At 49.3% G+C, this 20,256-nt stretch overlaps 2 protein-coding genes across 6 annotated transcripts in view; one reads left to right on the plus strand and one right to left on the minus strand.

Annotated features, from left to right (window-relative positions):
* PKN3 (protein kinase N3) lies at positions 1 to 18,806 on the plus strand. Of its 4 annotated transcripts, XM_072632611.1 has the most exons (23): positions 1 to 132; positions 213 to 1,356; positions 4,589 to 4,871; positions 5,967 to 6,103; positions 7,601 to 7,715; positions 7,863 to 8,002; positions 8,553 to 8,736; positions 12,119 to 12,262; positions 12,571 to 12,680; positions 12,919 to 13,062; positions 13,269 to 13,344; positions 13,414 to 13,579; positions 14,048 to 14,174; positions 14,325 to 14,392; positions 14,682 to 14,745; positions 14,983 to 15,074; positions 15,247 to 15,423; positions 16,307 to 16,369; positions 16,595 to 16,671; positions 17,105 to 17,247; positions 17,371 to 17,478; positions 17,661 to 17,741; positions 18,004 to 18,806. In XM_072632611.1, the coding sequence occupies exons 2-23, from the start codon at positions 1,339 to 1,341 to the stop codon at positions 18,214 to 18,216; spliced, it is 2,730 nt and encodes a 909-aa protein (XP_072488712.1). In that variant the 5' UTR covers positions 1 to 132; positions 213 to 1,338; the 3' UTR covers positions 18,217 to 18,806. The 4 variants fall into 4 exon arrangements, 3 of the variants coding, with proteins under 3 accessions (XP_072488712.1, XP_072488711.1, XP_072488713.1); XM_072632610.1 differs by lacking the exon at positions 1 to 132 and having other exon boundaries at positions 157 to 1,356; XM_072632612.1 differs by lacking the exons at positions 1 to 132; positions 213 to 1,356 and adding an exon at positions 2,796 to 2,924.
* ZDHHC12 (zDHHC palmitoyltransferase 12) overlaps positions 18,653 to 20,256 on the minus strand; it is a 2,614-nt gene continuing 1,010 nt past the window's right edge. For both annotated transcript variants that reach the window (XM_072632630.1, XM_072632628.1), the window contains 2 exons: positions 19,881 to 20,047; positions 18,653 to 19,683 (listed from right to left, as the gene is read on the minus strand). In XM_072632630.1, the coding sequence (XP_072488731.1) occupies positions 19,371 to 19,683; positions 19,881 to 20,047 (480 nt within the window). In that variant the 3' untranslated portion in view covers positions 18,653 to 19,370. The remainder of the gene's footprint in view (positions 19,684 to 19,880; positions 20,048 to 20,256) is intronic.

The raw sequence follows: 20,256 nt of genomic DNA on the forward strand, positions 1-20,256 counted from the left end.
GAGCCTGTGATGTCACGAATGTAAGGAGTTCCCTGGGAAGAGCTCCCTGACCAGTGGAGTCAGGCCCATGCCCTATGCTAGAGTCGCCTGGGACGCTGAGAGGGGTGCCTTACTCAGGGTCACACAGCCAGGGTAAGGCAGAAACGGGACTAGACTTTCTCGTGTCTGAGGTGGGCTCTCTCGGTCTAACACTCCTCTAAACTCTTTTCCAGAATCCCTAACTTCATTCAGAGCTCAGTTTAGGGACCACCGCCTCCTATGGGAAGTTTGGTGGTCGGCGATCTCTTCCTCCTCCGGTTGGTTCATGCTGGTTCAGGTTCCCATGCGGTCCGTCCCCGGCGCAGCATGTAAGCTCCTTGAGAGCGGACTCTGTTTCTTCCTCCGGTCTACCGCCCCCAGGACAATGACTGGCACATGGGAGGCACGTAAATGCGCGGAATCGAATCCCTGGTGTTGTTATTTCCTTTCCCCCCTCGACTTGGGATCCCGCAGTGTCCACGACTATCGATACACAGTTGTGAAGCGCTATTTACGCTAGGCGTGGCGCCAAACGCAGATAAGCAGCTCAGAGTCCCCACTCCCACCCGAGCTTCTGCCTCGCCACCGTGAGGGGCTGTCGGGCGTCTCCAGACACCGAAGGGGCCAGCCTCCTGCGGGGTGCGTTGTGAAACAGAGGAGCCCCAGAACCATGCACGCAGGATTTAGAGCCCGCAGGGACCTTGGAGACCGGCTTGTCTAACCTGCAGGCTTTACAGCTGAAGAAACGGAAGCACAGAGGGAAATGCCAGCCCAAGGAGGCACAAACAGATAGCTGAGTTAGAGTTCGAACTCTCGGCCCACTCGTGCCCGCTCTTCTGTTGGCCGGCTCTGCTCCCCAAGATAGGGAACACAAGATGCCAAAGGCCCCACTCCTTCTCAGGGGGAGCCCCGGGACCTGCCCCCGGCTGCGGCGCCCAGGGCAAGGCTGGGTGAGGCCGGGGACTGCCCTGATGTTGGGGGGGCTTTCTCCAGACCCCGGCGCGGACCTGACCTCAGGACGGGGCTGAGCGCGCTGCGGGGCTCTGGGCTCCCGAAGCCCCAGGTCCCCGATCCTGAGGAAGGGCAGACAGGACCCCCCGGATCCCGGGAGGGACTCGGGGTCTGGGGGCTCGGGACTGGAGCCCGGGATTTCCCGGGATCCCGGGAGGGACTTGCAGGGTCTCCATCCTCGAGAGGGGGCGCTGGCTCCCGCGTCTCGGGCACTGCTGCCCCGGGAAGTTTCAAGTTTGAAAGGGCAGTTGGAGGGGCCGGGGCTTCCGGAGGAGCCAGAGCTGCGGGGCCCGAGCGGCTGTGGGCAGCATGGGGGACCCGCGGCAGGTGAGTGCGGCGGAGGAGCTGCGAGGGAGGGGCGGGCACACCTGGGGGGGGGGTTGGGCAGACGGGGAGGGCGGTTAAGCCTCTGCAAAGGGCAGGGAGCCGGCCTTGGTATTGTGGGGGAGAGGGGCGACCAGGCAGACAAAGTGGGGGGTGCTCCTGGGGTGATTCAAGGGTAGGGGCAGCGGCTAAACAGGTCCTTCCCGCGGGCGGGCATGGGGGAGGTTCACCTGCCCCCACCTCCTGCCACGGCGGGAGGCCTTCCCCTGGGCCTGGCCTCCCAGTCACACACACCAGCCTACCCTCCAAACTTTCATCCCTTCACTCCAGAGGAGGGTCCACGGACAAGGCGTCCTTGCATACATTTCAGGGGATCTGTGGACTCGAGTCCGTGATAAAAAGTTTAGGATTCTCCGCTTTAACTCCTCCCATTCTCTCCAGGAAGGCAATCAAGAGAAACCCTGGACTTGGGGTCTCTTCCAACTATGGAGGCTCGGAGGGGATGAGGGACCCCCTTTCCTTCCACCCCCTCACAAAGGTTGGCCTAAAACTTCTGCCCCCTGGCCATCTCTCCCACTCACTTCCACTGCCCTCTTCAGGGCCAGTGGGATGTAATGGAAAGACTCAAGATTGGGAGTCTGGAAACCCAAGACTCCTAGAATTCCAGCTCTAAGCTGGAAGGGCCCTTGGAGGTCGCTGGATGATTGTTAGATTTGGAACTGGACGGGACTCCCCTCCCTCACTTTACAGAGGAAGAATCTGAGGCTTGCCCGCAAGTAAATCACACAGATAATGTTAATGGAAAGCCCCAACCATAAGGAGCAGATCCTGGGATTCCAGCTGAAGTTCTTGGATGTTAAATCCAGTTCTCTTTCTATTCACATGCCACTGCCTCACTACTGAACCATTCTGCCTGCTCTGGGACATGCCCTGCCTCTGACTGGATTTTTTACCTTATTTACTTACCCTTTCCCGGTCTCAGTCTCCCCATTCTTAAAATTGTGGAATTTACTCAGAATACTAAAGGATCTACAAGATCTCTCTCTCCAGGTCCAGCAGACTATGAGATATGTCCAAGTTTAAGGAAACATAGAGAATATGGTGGGAATAGAGGGTATGAAGAGCCTTCCTCTATATAAAAGAGAGTACTGAGTTGGGGGGGGGGGGAAGGTCATAGCCCTTGCTAGTGTGGGAAATGAACTTGCCTAGGTTGTCTTTACTCTGGGCCCTGTTCAGCCTCTTCATCCCCCCTGCTTGACTGGCTGGTTTGTTCCAAGGGGAGCTTGTACACATTTTCCGATTTCCTGGCTGGGAACCTCCCTACCAGGGAGAGTGACTCAGGACCCTAGTGGCCAGGCCCCCCACTCCATGGGATCTTTGTTTGCTCAGGAGCTTGGCCTAGGGCCCGGAGCGGGTGGAGGGTGAAGGATTTCCTGAGCCGTTTGGGCCCCCACCCCTGTCTTGAGCCCCAGCCGGACAGGGAGGGGCAGACAAGAGGGCAGCTAGAGACCAGTTGGGGCTTCTCTTTCCCCCCCAAGGCCAAGATAATGGAGACTGGTGTGACCCCCAAGGTAACACAGAAGTTTGAAGGGGTCTCCTGGGTGGGGTATCTCTTGGGTGGTGGCTGAACAAGATGAGGTCAGTTTCTGCTACTGGAAAGTATTTTAGCTTTGAAATCTGGCAGCCCCTAAACAGAGTCTTTGGTTTTTTCCTTTGAGCAAGTTAGTGAGACTAATCTCTTCCTCATCTCTAGAGATGCAGAGATCTAGTCCTTGGGTTCTTAACCAGAGAATTTTGTTCTTCTCAGTATCTAAGCCCCATCTGAAGATACTCCTCTATGGAAATGGTATCAATTGCCATTGATAGAATAGCGGAAAGACTTCCTTGACTGGGAGTCCAGACACCTAGGCTCTAGTCTTGCCTTTGTCTTTAACTCAGCGTATAACACTGGGCAAGGTACTTCATTGCTTGGGGTCTCAGTTTCCCCATATGAAAAAAGAGAATAAGAATCCCCCTACCCTGACTTTTTGAGTTTGTGTGAGATAATGAATGGGAAACTGCTTTGGAAAATTTGAAAGCTTATAGCCAGGCAAGAAGAGGTCGTACTGAGTTGTGTGTGTGAGGGTTTAATATTCCTTCAAACAGAATAAGGAAAAAAACTAGATTGATTTAGTGGTAGTTACTAGGAAGGACTTAGTGGATAAATGATGGTGGAAATGCCTTCCTAGGGAATCTTGGGAATTGGGGATTCCCCACCAAAGTTCTTAAGTGACTTGGATAAAATTCACCTGGAATGGGGGCAGGGGAGGAAGTGAGGGAAAACTGGACTGATGACCTTTAAAGGAGATTATGATACTAGAGGACAGATAGAAATCCTATTGTTGGAATTTCATTCTTCTGGGTGTGAATTCCTGTCTGACTGTCGGAACACCAGGGCCCTACCATTCCTATATTTATTTCTGCCACTTAAGTTGAAAAGGGCCTATTAAGGAAGTAGGGGCTTCAGGTTTCTCTTCTTGCCCTGGAACTAATTTAGAATCACAGAGCAGAAAGACAGACATTAGCCTGTAAATAATATTGATGCTGGCTGATAATAACAACATCTAGAGATCTTTAAGATTTACAAAGCACTTTTCTAACAACCACCCAATCCATTTTACAGATGAGGACAGTGAGGCTGAGAGGACAAGGGATTGTCCAGAATTACTCAGTTAATGAGTGTCAGAGGCAGGGCTGTCTTCTAACTCTGGGTTCACCTGCATGTAGCTGACTTCAGTTGGGCTTATCACTTGGGGGTCAGGATGAGACCAAGCTTTAATTTGTATGGCTTTGCATAGAGATTCCAGGTTGACTGTCATAGAAAAGCAGAGGTTCACTTAATCATTGTTCAATTGCTGTGTTCCTTTGTCAAAAGAGAACTAGCAAATAATAGGGGGATGGACAAACTCAGCTCTTCCAGATGTCTTCCTGACTAGAGATTTCAGATGGGATAGAGGACAGAAAGAAAAAGCTTGATGTCAGCTCACCAAGGACCTCCCAGGACCTTTTTGCCCCTGAGGAGCTCATCTGATGAAAGATATATACCCTTGACTCTCAGGTCCCTCTAGTACAAAGATTCTTTCCCTTTTTGGAGTCATGGATCCCTTTGGCAGTCTGGGGAAGCCTCTGACCTCCCCCACACACACACACACACATCTGGCCAACTTATGCCTCTGCCTCCTTTTATCTCTTGCAGGGGAGTTCCACAGTGCAGCTGGGGTCAGGTGAGAGCTTGCCAGACCCCATTTCCCAGCATCGGCTGGAAGGTGAGAAGGAGGTGATCCGAAAGGCCATTCAGAAAGAGCTAAAGATCAAAGAAGGTGTTGAAAACCTCCGCCGGGTCACCACTGCCCGTCGAAACCTGGACCATGTGGACCAGCTGTTACGCTCCTCCAACCGAAGACTGGAGCAGCTCCATTGGGACTTGCAAGAGCTCAATGCTCACATTTTGCTTCCTGATGAGGCCCAGAACCCTGCTGGTGAGACCCTGCTGGGGTGTGCTGGACTGGCTATTAGGGAAATTAGGAATATGAGGAAAGAGTAAAGGCCAAGGCCCTCATTCTTTCAACCCATGAGAGCTGGGTCTGATAGAAACACTGGGGAACTGTATGGAGGAGGTGCTGGGATGTGGTCTGGAGGCTTTGTTTTATACTCTAAGCATTCTCCATTTCTTCTTAGTGATCTATTATGGAAGCAACTTGGCCTTGTGGGAAAAACTTTGGATGTGGAGTCAGAGGACCTTGATTCATACACTAGCTTTGCTAATTATTATTTGTGTGACTCTTGGACAAGTCTCTTCCCTCTTCTGTGACTCAGTTTCTCCTTTGAAAAATGAAGAGGTTAAAATAGATGATCTCTAAAGATAGTTCCTTCTAGCTTCAAATCTCTGATCCTATCAGCCTTTTTACCTCTAAACACTATGAGCCGATGTTCAGCAAAACTAAAATTGAAAGCATCTTGGGTCCCTACTTTAAGGGAGTACTGGATATGAGAGGCGCCCTTGCTCCAGGAGCTCAGTCTGATGGAGGACATACACCCTTGACCCTGGGGTCTCTCTGGGGAAAGAGATCACCTTTATTGGGTTGTGGACCCTTTTGACAGTCTGGGAAAGCCTAATGGCTCTCTCCCATCTCAGAATAATGTTCTTAATTGCAGACAAAACAAAACAAAAAAATGGGATTACAAAAAAACAAATTATAGTGAAATACAATTATTGAAATAGAAACTTAACAAGTTCAGACCCCAGAGTAAGAACCCCTCTGTCCTAGTGCATCATCTATAGATGACTTTGAGTAGTATAGAGACACTGGGGCATACAGCCCTTCCGTCTCACTATCACCTGATTTCCTTGACATGACCATATTTATCCTATGCTGCCACAGGCTCTTATCTTATAGAATGTGCTGGAGAGGCTGGCATGTGTCCTGAGGACCAAGGAGCTTAGGAGATCTTCCCCCCACTCTCCACCCTAATCCTTGCCTCCTCCTCCTGTCTTCTCATCCTGAGCTCTTGAACAAAGGGTCAGGAAAGAAAGGCAAAGGCCAGGGTTTTGTTTTCTCCTGTAAATTCCACAGCCTCAGAGCCTCACCCAAGGGAGGAAAAGCCAGTGACCAGACATCTGGAAGCTTTGCGGAAGCAGCTGCAGATAGAGCTGAAAGTGAAACAGGGAGCGGAGAACATGACTAACACCTATGCCAATGGCAGCCCAAAGGTGAGACCCTCATAACCTAGTTTAGAGTTGGCCACGAGGATCCCTGGGGTCTGGGCCTGGGCCTGGGGCAGTTCTCTCACCTGCAGAGTGGGGACTAGGTTGGTAAACTGAGCATTTATCGTGGGAATACCTTCTTGTGTTCTCACACCAAATGCTACAACACTCTGGGTAAAGACAACAGCAGTAAACATTTATTAAGTGCCTGCTGTGTACAGTGCTCATTACCGGGGGAGAGACAGAATTGAGATGAGATGCTGTCCTCATGACACTACCTCATAGTAGGGAAGTAAGATGACATAGTCATTCATAATACAAATTATCACAAGGTACCTAAGTGTATTAGATCCTAAAGGAAGTGCTTGGTTAGGTCTGATAGAGGATCAGGATTCATGGAGGAGGAGGGAGTTTGAATTTGGTCTCTAAAAAATGGGCATGAATTCAGCAGGGGAATTAGGGAAAGGGAGTATATTCCAGACATGGGGAACACTTGGAGCAAAAGCACAGTGATGGGAAAGATCAGGAACTGTTTAGGTGCCAGATAATAAATAGTCAGGTTTAGTTGGCACCTAATTGACTTGCACCTTGCCTGGGCTGGCAGTAGGGAGAGACTGAACAATTTGGAGCCTAGGAATGACATAACCAGAGCTGTGGATAAGACAAAGGAAATAGGAGACCTGGGTCCCTGCCCTCAGGAGGACATGGTCCGAGTGGGGACACAACCATCAGTCCTGGGGGGCTCAGGCTGACAAGGCAAATGTGGCTCTGGCCCTCAGGGAGGTCCTGAGGTGGTAGAGGAGATACAGCCCCATCCCTGGCCAGCTCCCCAGTGTGAGGAGGGAGAGAAAGCAAGGGAACAAGAGAAGTTCCTGCTAAGATCCCCCATCCTGTCAGAAGCCTTTCATGGTCTCCCTTATTTCTAGAGTGATGCTGATAATTTCCAGTTTTTTCTCTCTATAGCTTGACTGTATGTAGCTGTTTGACTGTCATCTTCCCTGCTATACTGTCAGCTCCCTGAGGGCAGGGACTGTTCCAGGGCTTAGCCCAGTGCCTGGTACATTAAAAGTACTTAAATGTTAATGACTGCTGGAGATGTTTAAGAGATTATCATGGAAAGACAAAAAAAATAGTCTCAGGATTCTCCCACTGCTATGCCTTTGCATGTTTTCCTCCATGCCTTTAATATTCTCCCTTACCCTAATTACCCCCCCCTTTTTAACTAATCCTTTAAAGACATAACTCAAAATGCCACCTCCTCCATGAAGCCCTCCCAGATCCTCCTGGTTAGTAACACCCCATCCAGTGAGAATTGATCGCTAATACAAATGGGGTATCTGAATTTTCTCTTCTGCAGGGGGTTTTTGAGTAGAGTTTGGGAGTAGAGGACGGACAGTTTGGCTTGATAGAGAAGGCTGTGTCTGAGGTCTCCTGTAGGTAGCATGGGTATGGTAGCTGGGACCTCTAATGGCCTAGTCCCCCCTGCTTCCCCTGAATATACAGGAACGCAGGCTGCTCTCAGTTGCTCAACAGATGCTTCGAGACAGCAAGGTGAAAATCGAGCTTCTCCGAATGCAGATCGGGAAGCTGGGAGCCTCTGGGGAGGCCCTGGTGCCAGGTGAAGTACCCTGAGCCCCTGGCTGGGGAAGGGCCTGAGGTCTGTAGTGGGGAGGAAGGGATAGCCTGATCCTGACCTTTCTCCCATGGGTCTCTTCTCCTCCCACCCACACTATCCCCACCTACTCCCATGCACACACTGTTCCAGGGCCAGAACAGCAAAGGGAGCTGCGGGCTGGGGACCTTCGTCATCGATTTCGGATTGAGACAGCTGTAGCAGAGGGTGCCAAGAATGTGGTGAAACTTCTGGGGGGCCGCAGGCTGCAGGACCGTAAGGCCCTGTCTGAGGTGAGACTGGAGACCCAAGGCTGAAGACAGTGGGGGGGCGGTTCCCACTGACTGGGTATCAGGTCCTCTGGGATCCCATCCTCTGAAGAAGGCAGGATGGTAAGTGAAAAGAGGAGTCATTTTAATGTCAGACGATCTGGTTTCAAGTCCTGATTCTGTTCCTGCTACCTGGGTGACCTTGGGTAAGTTACTTTGGCTCTTTGGGCCTCAGTTTTCTCATCCGTAAAACAAAGGGGATAGGCTTGATAACTTCTAAGGCTTCTTCCTGATTTAAATCCTCTTAAGTTACCCTGCAACCTCGGGTGCCAACTCAACTGATAATATCTTTTCTGCCCCGCCTTCACCCTTTCTTCTTCCTCTTTCCCTCCTCTCTCTATCCCTCTCAGGTCCTCCTGGTCTATTCCTCCTTTCCCAGTCCCTGAATAGGCTGATAAGGTCCTCTGGATGGGCCACTCAGAAACCTCAGAGGGAGATAGTGGGGCAGGGCATCTGGTCGGGGGGCCCTACTGGCCTCTCTACCCTGTCTCCATTTCCTCTCTCTGTCTTGAAGGCCCAGACTCGGCTTCGAGAGTCCTTGCAGAAGCTGGACTTACTTCGGCTGGCTCTGGAACGGCTAATGACAGAACTTCCTCCAGCTCATCCACTCCGAATCCTTGTGGCCCGAGAGCTACGGGAAGGCATGCCAGGGAGTCCCCAGCCCACTGGGTCCCTCATCAAACCCATAGCCCTCACAGGTAAGAAACACAATCCCCTACCCCTTTTAATCTTCACTGAGGGTCTAGAGGAGGGGCTAGAGGCAGTGACCTTGATGCCTACCCTCAGCTTGGTTATTGCCTCATTGCCTCTGCCTGGCCTTTATGGTACAAAATTTAGGGCTGGGGAGGGTGAATATGGTGTTCCTGGTGGGTGTGAGATTTCCCCATGTTCTTCAGGCTTAACCTCTCCTCTTCTCTCCCAACCTCTCAAACCTTACTTTTAAGTAGAAAGAGAGATTGTTATATTGAGTCAGGAAGACTGACTCACTATTCCACTGTGGAGTGGAAGTCAGGGAGAGCTAGAGGGCAGGAGGTGGCAACTTTAGCTCATTGGATTTCTCTAGACCTCTCTTTATTTGCAAGTTAAATGATATTACCAAATTGGACATTGACTCCCTCCCTGGGGTATTGTGAAGAGCCAGAGTATTAATGAAAGTGAAGAAAGATACTTGGCAAAATGTGAAATTATTCCACAAATGCAGAGTAGCATTATTTATTATAATACCAACACTATTATAATGATACTAGCAATAACTCTCCCTTTGCTTCCTTGTCACTTGAGATATCTTGGCAGAGGTTATATGACCACATCTTATGGAGGGGAATCCTGCAATGACATTGAGTTGAATGGGATACTGTCTAAGCTCTGACATCCTATAATTCTGTTCTAACATCCTCTCTTGTAAGGTCCTTGCCAGCTCTAACATTCTTTGAGTCTGTATTTTTCAGTCCCCTTCTTCTTGTCTTCCTTTGGCTCCCTCATGTCTGTCATCTCTCTCTTTTTCTGCCATGTTTAACCTCTCTATGTCCTTCTTTTCAACTCCCCTCCCCCTTGTGTTTGAGTTGAAAGACCCAGTATCAGTATCAAGAAAATGATAGAGAACTGTCTGCTTTGAGAACCTCAGGGTACGGAAGGGGAGTTGCTGAGAGTCCAGCCTCAAGATGCCCTGAGGGAGAGGGTTGAAATGCCTCTGAATTAGGAGAGAAGAGGGAGAGGGGAACAACCCTAGATCCTCCTCCCCAAGCATATTTATGGATATTTATGTGTTCCATGGGGTGACTGTTGGACTAAGTGGGTATCTTCTCACCAAGGACTTGAACTTCCTGGGGTCTCTCTCTCTCTGTCTCTCTTCCTTGCTTCTGTCCTAGAACTGGGTATCTCTGCTTCTGCTTAATAAATCAGTTAGCATTTATTAGGGAAATAAAGCATTTATTAACCAATTATTATGTGTCATAAAATGACTTAGTTTTAAAATAAAATTTTATTGATAGCTTTCATTTTTATATCACTAACATTTCCCAGCCCTTTCCCCCATCCTTCCCAGAGAGCCATCCCTTGTAATAAAGAAAAAAAAGTTCCACAAAATTAACAGATTGAACAAGTCTGACATACATACGGTGTTCCACACTCATGTTCCTGACCCCTCCCCAACAAAGAAGCAGAGAGTAGCATCTTCTCAGATCCCATCTTTGGGGCAAGCTTAGTCATTATAATTTCTAATCATTCTCTCTCACTTATTTTGTTATTGTTGTTTTTTTCCCTTTATGTAGTCATAGTTGTTTACCTGGTTCTGCTTACTCTATTAACCTTCCAATGCTGCTCCGTATTCTTAACTTCATTGTTTCTTGCAGTTCAGTAATATTCCATTGCATTTAGGTACAGAAAACAAGGTTAGCCATTCTCCAGATGTTGGGTGGCTATTTTAGTATAGATAATTTGATGTCTGTGGGACCTTTCTTTTTATCAAATCAATCATTATTTTCTGATGGATCTCTGTGTAGTTTGAAGAAGGCATGATCCCTACTCTAGAAGAGCTGACACCAAGATTGGAGAATAAGACACAACAGATAAAAATATAATCTTCTCCCAGTTTTTCAGCTTGGAATGCCTTTCTTTCTCTTCTTAATATTGTGGCCAGAGTGCTGGACTTGGGTTCCACAGCTAATAAATAAGTATTGGAGGTGAGATTCAAACTCAGGTGTCTTCTGATGTCACACCTGACACCAACAAATTCTCAAGTTTCCTCATCCCTAAAATAGGAATAATAATATTTTTCCTTATCTTACAGGGTTGTTGAGAAGAAAATGTTTTGTATACTTTGAGGCATTATGTAAATAGGAGTTGGGGTGGAGGAAGGTTTATGTGACTTCTGTCTTCTAAGTCCCATCTCAAGTGCCTACCCTTCCTTGAAGGTTAGAGTGGTCAGAGATATCTTTCCCTTCTGAACATTCACAGCATTTACATAAATATGCCACTTGTTTGACACTTTCCAGATCCTCCGTGGTAGCATTATTCTTTTCTCTTCAGCTGAGGGTCAGGTCCTCCAGGGTGGGGCCATGTCTCCTCCTGTGCCCCCTGAGATCAGAGCCAATAAGACTGGATGGATTATTAGAACATAAGCTCCTTGAAGGCAGAGACTCTCTTTACTTTTTTTTTAATTCCCAGCACTTACAACAATACTTGGCAAAAGTTTAATAAATGCCTTTTCGTTCATTCATTTCTATTAATAACTTAACATAGAAAAAGAATTTTCCAAGTGTCTCACATTTAAGAAAAGAAATACACTTTGAATAAGACTTAGCAAAAGAAATAGCTTCTGTCAGCTCATGAGTTTTTATTTTTGATTCAGGAAATAGAGTTACCATGAGTGTGGAGGTGATTAATCAATCACTCGTGATTGCTGCCTTCAAATATTTTTGAAAGGTGGTTATATGGAAGAGAGATTGAACTCTTTCTGTTTGGTCTTACAGGGCAGAACTAGAAGCAGTGAATAAGTTAAAGGAAGACAGATTTTAGCTTAACATAAAGAAAAATGTTCTAATATTCAGAGCTATGTCACAACGCAAGGAGCTTCTCTGGGAGATAATGGGTTCTCCATTAGTGGAGGTCTTGGAGTGAACTCCAAGACTGAATGACTACTTATCGGGGATGTCTTAGAAGGGATTCCTGCTTTGGGTAGGGGTTGGACTAGATGACCATTGATGTTCTAGAATTTTCTGATGCTTTTGAATGGTGCAGATCATATGGGCTCTAGCAGCTCCTTTTCCCTGATTCTAAGGATCTGGTCCCTGTCCCACCCTAGATGATTGAACAGCTTCAAAATGATTGGTCTCTGAGTGGTAGGCATCCCCTCCCACAATTCCTCTGGTTCCCATGACTGCAGATATGGCTCTCTGCTTTCTCTTTCCCTCTCTTATTAGACTTTCTGAAAGGTGAGAGGAAGCCAGGGGCCAAGTGGTCCTGACTGAAGAATGTTCTTCATTCTTCAGCTAATATTTCCCTACTCTAAGTTCTGAGTCTTTTGAGCTCAAAGATAAGGGGAAAGAAGATTAAGTCTGAACCTGACACTGTACCCCACAGGGACCCTAGAGGTTCGGCTCACAGGATGTCAGGAGTTGTTAGACGTGGTTCCTGGCCGATCCCGTGTGGCTACATTGGTGGGTAGCCCAGGAGAAAGTCGACCATGGAGCTGGGGCAAACAGCATCGTGTTGAGGAACTGACCAGTGAGTTTTGGAAGGGACCAAGGTGGGACTCTGGGTTATGTAATCCTTCTCTCCTTGATATTTCCTCCTCTGGAGCTTTGTGCCCCTGCACCCTACCTGTAACTTAGTCTTGCCCATGGCAGAGGAGTTTCTACCTTCTTTGTGACCTTCTTTCTCTCCTGTGCCCCACTTAGCCCCCTCCTGCCCCCTAAGTTCCCTGGCACACTCTTCCCCATCTCACTGGCCATGTCTTCCACTGAATTCCTGGCACTCTTGCCTGCACTCCTTGGTACCCCATGTGCTGTTCTCATTGGGTCTGCCCCTTACAGATGAGGTTCTGGCAGTGCTGAAGGTGGATAACCGTGTGGTGGGCCAGACAGGCTGGGGGCCTGTGAGTGCTCAGGCCTGGGACCAGACTTTCCTGATCCCCCTAGAGCGGGTAAGGCTTAGACACTGGCCCTGGTCAGTACTCAGTGGAGTGGAACTTACACTCTTCCGAGTCAGAATTCTGCCTCCTCCCCTTTCCCCAGAGCAGATTTCTTTTCCTGGTGTCTGGGCCCCCGCCCATGTCCCTATTGCCTTGCAGTTTAGCTTGCCCCTCACGCTGGCTCCACTGGGAGGTAGCTGGGTCCCTAGGGAACTGAGAGCTGTCTCCCCAAAACCAACTCCCATTGTAGTCTCGTGAATTGGAGATTGGGGTCCAGTGGAGGGACTGGCGAGAGCTGTGCGGTGTGGCTTTCTTAAGACTGGAGGATTTCCTGGACAATGCGCGCCACACCCTGTCCTTGGCTTTGGAGCCTCAGGGTCGGCTCTTTGTGGAGGTAATACAATTCCCCTTTCTCTGTACCACTATATACTCTTCCTCTTTCCTTATTTTCACTTTGGGCAGAATTACAAAATCAAAAAAGAAAATGAAGAGCTAGGAAGTAGGAGATGGGAAAGGATGGGGAGATAACCCTAGATTGAGAGCTGCTTCCCTGGAGAAAATACAACCCTATGGGCTCTCATCCCTCCATGCCGCCTTTAGGTGATGTTCTGTGACCCTGTTATTGAAAGGAGGCCCCGGCTTCAGAGACAGAAATGCATTTTCTCCAAACACCGCGGTGAGAGTCTGGTGGAGGCGAGGGGTGGGGGTGGAGGGGGCTGAGCTGACCCAGCTGCATTTCTTCCAGGTCAAGATTTCCTCCGGGCCTCACAGATGAATATCAGCATGGCTGCATGGGGTAGACTGGTCATGAGCCTGCTGCCTCCTTGCAGCACCCTGAGTAACCTCAGCCCTCCTGGGGGACGGCCTTCCCCAACCTCCCCACAGGACTCCCCTGGCTCCTCATCCCCCAGGTAAGGTTTAGTGGAAGTGGAGAAGGAAAAGGCTTTCTTTGTTTATCCAAGGTGATGTTCATAGGGTAATAGTTTAGGATTGGATGAAGGAACTTAGAGATCCTGCTAAAGCCCATCATTATATAGATGAGGAAACTGAGGAAGCCTATGGTTGTTAAATGAGTTGCCCAAAGTCACTAGGGGGTAACTGACAGACCTTAGGCCTTTATGCACAATGGACTTTGCTACTTTACTACGCTAGGGATCCATGGTGTGGAGGACAGAGTACTGGATTTGTAGTTACAAGACTTGGATTCGAATTCTATTTCTGCCACTTAGTTCCTGTGTGAAATTGAGCATTTAATATCCATCTTAGTTTCCTTACCTGTACAAAGAGATGTTCGGATGAGAGATGACCCTTCAAGTTCTAAAACGCCATGCTTTCATGGAGGCCTCATCTCCTTGTTGCATCTTCCCCACTGTTCATAGTTCCTTCCCTCTGACGAAGCCTCTGGTTGGGGGGGCCCCACCACGGAAGGCCCTGGTGGGGGAGCAGCTGCCACCAAAGCCCCCACGTCTCTATCTGCCCCTGGACTCAGCTTCTGTGGAGTCACCGGTGAGCGGGCAACAGGGTGGAGGTTGAGGGGCATCTAGATATTTTTTTATTCTCTTCCATCCCGGGAATGAACGGGGCCAGAATAGTCTCTGGGAGGGGAGGCCAATTTTATCTTAAGAGCTCTTCTTCTTCAACCCCATTTTCTTGCAGTGTACCAAACGTCCCCACATGGAATACAGGAACAGTCTGAGACAGGGGGAATGCACTACACCTAGCAGGTAATCACCACTACTCAGGATCAGAGCTTGAGTCTTCTCAGATTACCTAGGGAATCCCTGTGTGATAAGGTTGTATGGGGGTGGGAGGTGAGGCAGAGGTAGAGGCAGTGACCCTGATGCCCCATGTCAGACTCCAGGCCTTAATTGTTGGAAGTATAAGGTTTAGGTGGTAAGAGGAGCCAGGGCCCAGGAGGCTGAATACAGTATTCCTAGTGGGTATTAGTTTTTCTCTTATTCTGCAAGCTGCCCTTCCCCTTCCTCCAGCACCCACACTTCTTCCTTCTTGTAGGAAACCTCCCAAGTTCCAAGACTTCTGTTGTGTTGCTGTGCTGGGCCGTGGTCATTTTGGGAAGGTACCATAGGACCTCAGGGAGAGAGGTCTCAGGTCATAGGGTACTTCCTTCTTGGGTATGGGGAAGTGGGGGTGGCAAGCGGGGAGAGCCTAGAAAGTAGGAGATGGAAAATGATCCTCTCCTTGGGGAGAAGATAGAGCTTGGCAGATACAGGCACTCATTGGGATGTCAGCAGATCATTCTCACTGGATGGTATAGGAACCTCCCTCTTAGTCCCAGCCTTCCTCTATGTCCCAGGTCCTCCTTGCTCAGTATAAGAAGACGGGGATATTCTATGCAATCAAGGCACTGAAGAAACAGGATGTCTTGAGCCGGGATGAACTGGAGAGGTGAATGGATGGGAGCACCTGTTATCCTCAGGGGTGGCTGTAGTAACCAGGGCTGTCTCCAAGGCAAGCAGATGGGGAGAGGGATGGCAGTTGGCCCCAGATCAAGAATACCCTTTGGAATTAGCCTCTTACCCTAGGCTCTGATGCCCACACCCCATTTCCCTCTATGCAGCTTGTACTGTGAGAAGCGGATCTTGGAGATGGTGGGCCGCTCTGGTCACCCCTTCTTGCTCTCTCTGCTGGTGTGCTTCCAGACTCCCACCCATTTTTGTTTCGTGACTGAATTTGTACCTGGGGGTGACCTGATGATGCGAATCCATGTTGATGTCTTTCCTGAACCCCAAGCTCGGTGGGCATTTCCCCCTTCACTCCCCTTGCAACCCCATCCCTCTTTCCCCTGCTCCCTAGCTTCCTTTTCTCTGCCTCATTGCCAGGTTGGCAGTATGCTCTTCCCTCTGGTAGGGTACCCACAACCCCTGGTAGGCTTCAAAGGCCAGGTGTTGGTGCATACATCTGTATCTTTTCATTCAGTTCAACCAATACTTATGTTCAAGATACTGTGCTGGGTCTTGGGATTCAAAGATGCAAACTGTCCTATGATAGTCACTATCCTCAAGAAGTTTCATCTATTACTCGACATAGTCACAAATAGACAGCTGGGTGGTGCCCTGGATGGAGTGCTGGCTCTGAGTCAGGAAGATCTGAATTCAAATCTGGCTTCTGATGTAGTAGCTATGTGACTCTGGGCAAATCAGCTTCAAATTCCTCATCTGTAAAATGTGATAATAGCACCTACCTCGCAGGGTTGTTGTGGGGTTCAAAAGAGATGCCATGATATAGAAAGAAGTACAGTGTAAATGCTAATACTACTAAGTGTAATATGAGGTAGAGTGATAGAGGCAAAGGAGAGATAGAAAGTGCTCCAGTCAAATTTCCAATGGATGGGGTCACTTTCAGCTGCTGAGATCTAGCAAGGCTTTGTAGAAAAGATGGTGCCTGAGTTAAGCAAGGTAAGATTTCAACAAGCCTTTGGGGCCAGTGTGGATACTACATCTTCCCCATGACAGCAGGGGTCCTTGAGGATGGGGTCTGTCTCTCCTCCATTTTTCACTCATATGTTGATGGTACCTTCCTTCCTGCCCTCTCTCTGGTTATCCCTATGTATCCCAGGCCACAAGCTTTTATCCCTAGACTTTCTCTAAGGTTCCCTAACTCCTATGATCTCTCTCCAGGTTTTACCTGGCCTGTGTTGTCCTAGGCCTGCAGTTTCTGCACGAGAAGAAAATTGTTTACAGGTAAATGAAGCTCACTCAGCCTGCCAAAGAAGGAAAGGGGTATAAGGGACTCTCCTACTTGAGTCTGGACTCCTTCATGGGAGATGCCCCGGTTGGGGGATAGGAAGAGAAGCTCCTTTCCTTCCCACCTTTTCCCAAGGAGCCGATCAGTTGAGGCCCCCAGGACCTAGTCCCCTCAGTGGTCTCTTCTGCTGCCTTACTTCCACTTCTCCCTTTGGTCATCAGAGACTTGAAATTGGATAATCTCCTCCTGGATGCCAAGGGTTTTCTCAAGATCGCTGACTTTGGGCTGTGTAAGGAAGGTGAGCTTAGTCTGGGGGCAAAGGGCAGCCTGGCAAATGGGTGCTTGGAACCCAGGGGTCCTCCCCATAGCCTTCTTGGCACCTTGCTCTCACATAGCTTCCAAATGTAGCCAGTGCTGAGTGAACATTCATTCCATTGTTCAATCTTCTCTTTAGAGGAGCTCAAGACTCAGTTTGGTTCCACCTAGGAGGAGCTACGTTTCTATTCTCCATTATCTACTGGGGCTATGTGGAATCCTCAGAGGGTTCTTAGGCAAGAATTCTGTGTATGAAGTGCATGGAGCAGATGGAGGCTTTGGTCTGAAAAGCAGTGGGAAGATGACTTTTTTTTTCCTGGCTTAAGTATTAGGAATTAGTTTTAGGTGCTTATGCAGAGAATACCGAGCCCCACCTCCTTTGGTCAGCTGATCTGGTACTGATGTTGACCTTTCAGGGATGGGTTTTGGAGACCGTACCAGCACATTCTGTGGAACTCCAGAGTTCTTGGCACCTGAGGTGCTGACGGATGAATCATACACACGAGCAGTAGACTGGTGGGGGCTGGGTGTTCTACTTTATGAGATGCTGGTGGGTGAGGTGAGTCCATTCCCCACTATTCTGCTGCACAAGCTCAAAGCACCCTTCTTTGGGGTTTGAAGCCAGGTAGGAGGGATCTGATAGGAGCTAACTCATCTCCACCTGAAATGCCTGTCTTCACAGTGCCCATTCCCTGGGGACACAGAAGAAGAGGTATTCGACTGCATTGTCAACGAGGAAGCTCCCTATCCCCACTTCTTGTCAGTGGAGGGACTTGCACTCATTCAGAAGGTGGGAACCCAGCCCAGAGACAGGATATTGTGGTGCCCTAACCTTGATGCACAGCTCCCTGGCCCTCTGTTCCATCCTCATCCCCCAGACATTTAAAGCTCTTACTCCTGTCTGTCAGCTGTTGTGAGGAAGAAGTTGCTTTGGGTTGCCTGAAGTGATCATTGTTCCCTGTGTCTTCTTAGTTACTCCAGAAGTGTCCTGAGAAGCGTTTGGGGGCAGGTCAGCAGGATGCGGAAGAAATAAAAATCCATCCTTTCTTCAGGGTAAGATGGTGGTACCTCCAAGCAGAGTATGTGTGCGTAACTGTTGTGAATTGGTGCCTTGCTTTGTGAACAAGTATTCCTGGGTCAACCATGAAAATAGGTCAAGAAGGAGGGGGTGGGGTTGGGTGGGCAGGTAAAAAGGGAACGTGACATCTGAAGAAATTGGGTGAGGCGGTATTTGGGAGTAGATGGATGTGAAGGTGTTGAGAACTACTCATACCTTTGATCTCTCTTCTCTTTCCCTCTCTCCCCCTTATCTCAGTCCACAGATTGGGAGGCTCTGCTTTCTTGCCGGGTCCAGCCTCCCTATGTGCCGTTGCTACGTGGGCCTGCTGACCTCCGTCACTTTGACCAAGAGTTTACAGTGCTGCCCCCAGCCCTGACGCCTCCTGATCCCCGATGTCCACTCAACTCCCGCCAGCAGGCTGCTTTCCGGGGTTTCGACTTTGTCTCAGACCGGTTCCTGGAAGTCTAAGCTAGCAGTGGGGTGGGGCAGCCTTCAGTAGTACAACACATCTCTTTCTTCTTTACCCATTTGGGTTTACAAAGCAAGCCTGGGGGGCAGAGGGAAGCCTGGTAGGCCTTCTCTATGTACTTTATATGCCCCTAGCAGGCCTTTCTTTCCTCTGTGGGCAGATCCCATCTTCTACTCACCTTGAAGTTTTAGGAAGAATTTCTCACAACTTTTGCACTGCTTCCTCCCCTTGAAGTTACTGGCCATTATCCACCCCAGGGAAGGGAATGATTTTCCTTATTCATGAACCCCATTCTGGTCCCAATAATTCCCCTCTGCTTCCTTGAAGACAAGCAGGGAAGGCTGGGGAAGAGGCTTCTCTAGATGTTATAGGATCTTCCAGAGTTAGGGATGGGAGAAGGATGTGGGAGTTAGGGAGTGAGCTGGTGACAGCAGCTGGAGCCAAGGCTGGTCAGCAGCCAGGGTTTATTGAACATTTCTGTACAAAGCACACACCCCAAAAGGGTCACTGTGGGAAGCAGGGTGCATTGGGGTTTTTTTTTTAAACAGTCTACCTGCTTTTTGGATTATTAAATTTGTAAACTGCAGAATCCTAGGGGAACTGGTCTGAATTGGGAAGGCTGGGGATGCTGAAGGGAAGGAAGGAAAAATATAAAGGTTCTGAGGCTTCACTGGGAACTAAAATTCAAAGACCTTTCCACTAAACAGGGCTGCTTACATAAATAGACTAGGTGCATATTTGACCCTCGGTTCCTTTTGCTTCCCTCCTTGGGCCTTGAGCCAGCCAAGGCCTCACCTATGCTACCCTTGTGATCATTTCCAGGTGGCCCTTAGAAGTTCTATCATCCAAATCCCCAGAGGCTTAATAAGCCTCTGAAATGAAGCTTGTCTTCTGGGAAGGGGGCATTGTTCTGCAGTTCAGTAGTTTCCCAGGGGGTCCACCAACCTGCCACAGACATGGAGAATGGGAAAGAATCCAGGGTTAGGCACAAATGCATCAAGGGTAGCCAAGAGGTGACCTTCTTCCCCAGTACTTTATGGGGACAGAAGTGACAAGATGGTGTGAAGTCTAGGTGCAACCTTAACAGGCTCGTATAAGCCTGAATGGTGGCCAACAAAGAGTTTGCCCCTACTGCTCACTCCCACTAGAGGCCCTACACAGCCTCTCCCTCTTCTTCTTGGGCATAGAGTACCTCCCAGGGCACAGCCCCATAGCCACAGAAGAATCGAGCCAGGTTTCGGGCAAGGCCACGGTCAAAGGGGCTATCAGGACGGTGGCGGAGGTAGGCAATTCGGTGTGGGGAGATAAACTCCCATGTGGTCATATCACTGGCCACTAGGTAGAGATGAGAGACCAGAAGCAGCAACACCACAATTGACAAGAGGCCCAGCAGCAAGAAGGTGGCAAAAAGGAGACCATTGTGCTGGAACCAGCTTTGCCAGGACTCGTGGAAATGGAGGCCAGACCTGCAAGGAGCAGGGGGAAAGAACTTTGATCCTTCCAAGAGGAAACAGACCCATCTTCATCTGAATCCCCCCTAGAGTCTAGAAAGCAGTGGGCACCTACTGCCCTGTGGTTTCACACTGTAAGGGCTGTCCCAGACCCTGTCCCTTCTCAAGTTTCTCTGTCTCCCTCACACCGGATCCTGGCAGAGAATACATACCAGGCCAGGTGCAAGCCCCACAGAAGCACCACCAGCTGAACTGCCAAGTAGGCCAAGAAGAGGGGATGGTTGCGCTCCCCCACACAGTTTTCAATCCAAGGGCAATGGTGGTCAAAACGTCGGACACAGCGTTTGCAGGAGCGGCAGTGTTTGGAACGAAGGGGCTGCTGCAGGGGTGGGAAGGGGATGAGGGCAGCTCGTTAGAACCGGGGCAGGGACCAGCGCTCATTTTGAGGGTAGGGACGCTAAGGCTGCTAAGGGGAGGGGCAGAGTTCCCAAAGGGGAGAGAGGATACCCTTGCAAAAACACCCACAAGGCTGTAGCTAACTAGTTGTGAGGGTAGCTGGCCTGGTCACGAAGGCCAGAAGTAGGTAGA

The sequence above is a fragment of the Notamacropus eugenii genome, chromosome 1 (assembly GCF_028372415.1).
Source record: "Notamacropus eugenii isolate mMacEug1 chromosome 1, mMacEug1.pri_v2, whole genome shotgun sequence".
NCBI classification, from domain to species: Eukaryota; Metazoa; Chordata; class Mammalia; order Diprotodontia; family Macropodidae; genus Notamacropus; species Notamacropus eugenii.

Coding starts and splice junctions, on each gene's coding strand:
- PKN3 (XM_072632612.1), top strand. CDS start 2,901: ATGGAGACTGGTGTGACCCCCAAG. Junction 4,872..5,966: donor TGAGGCCCAGAACCCTGCTG/GTGAGACCCTGC, acceptor TAAATTCCACAG/CCTCAGAGCCTCACCCAAGG. Junction 12,681..12,918: donor TCCTGATCCCCCTAGAGCGG/GTAAGGCTTAGA, acceptor CTCCCATTGTAG/TCTCGTGAATTGGAGATTGG.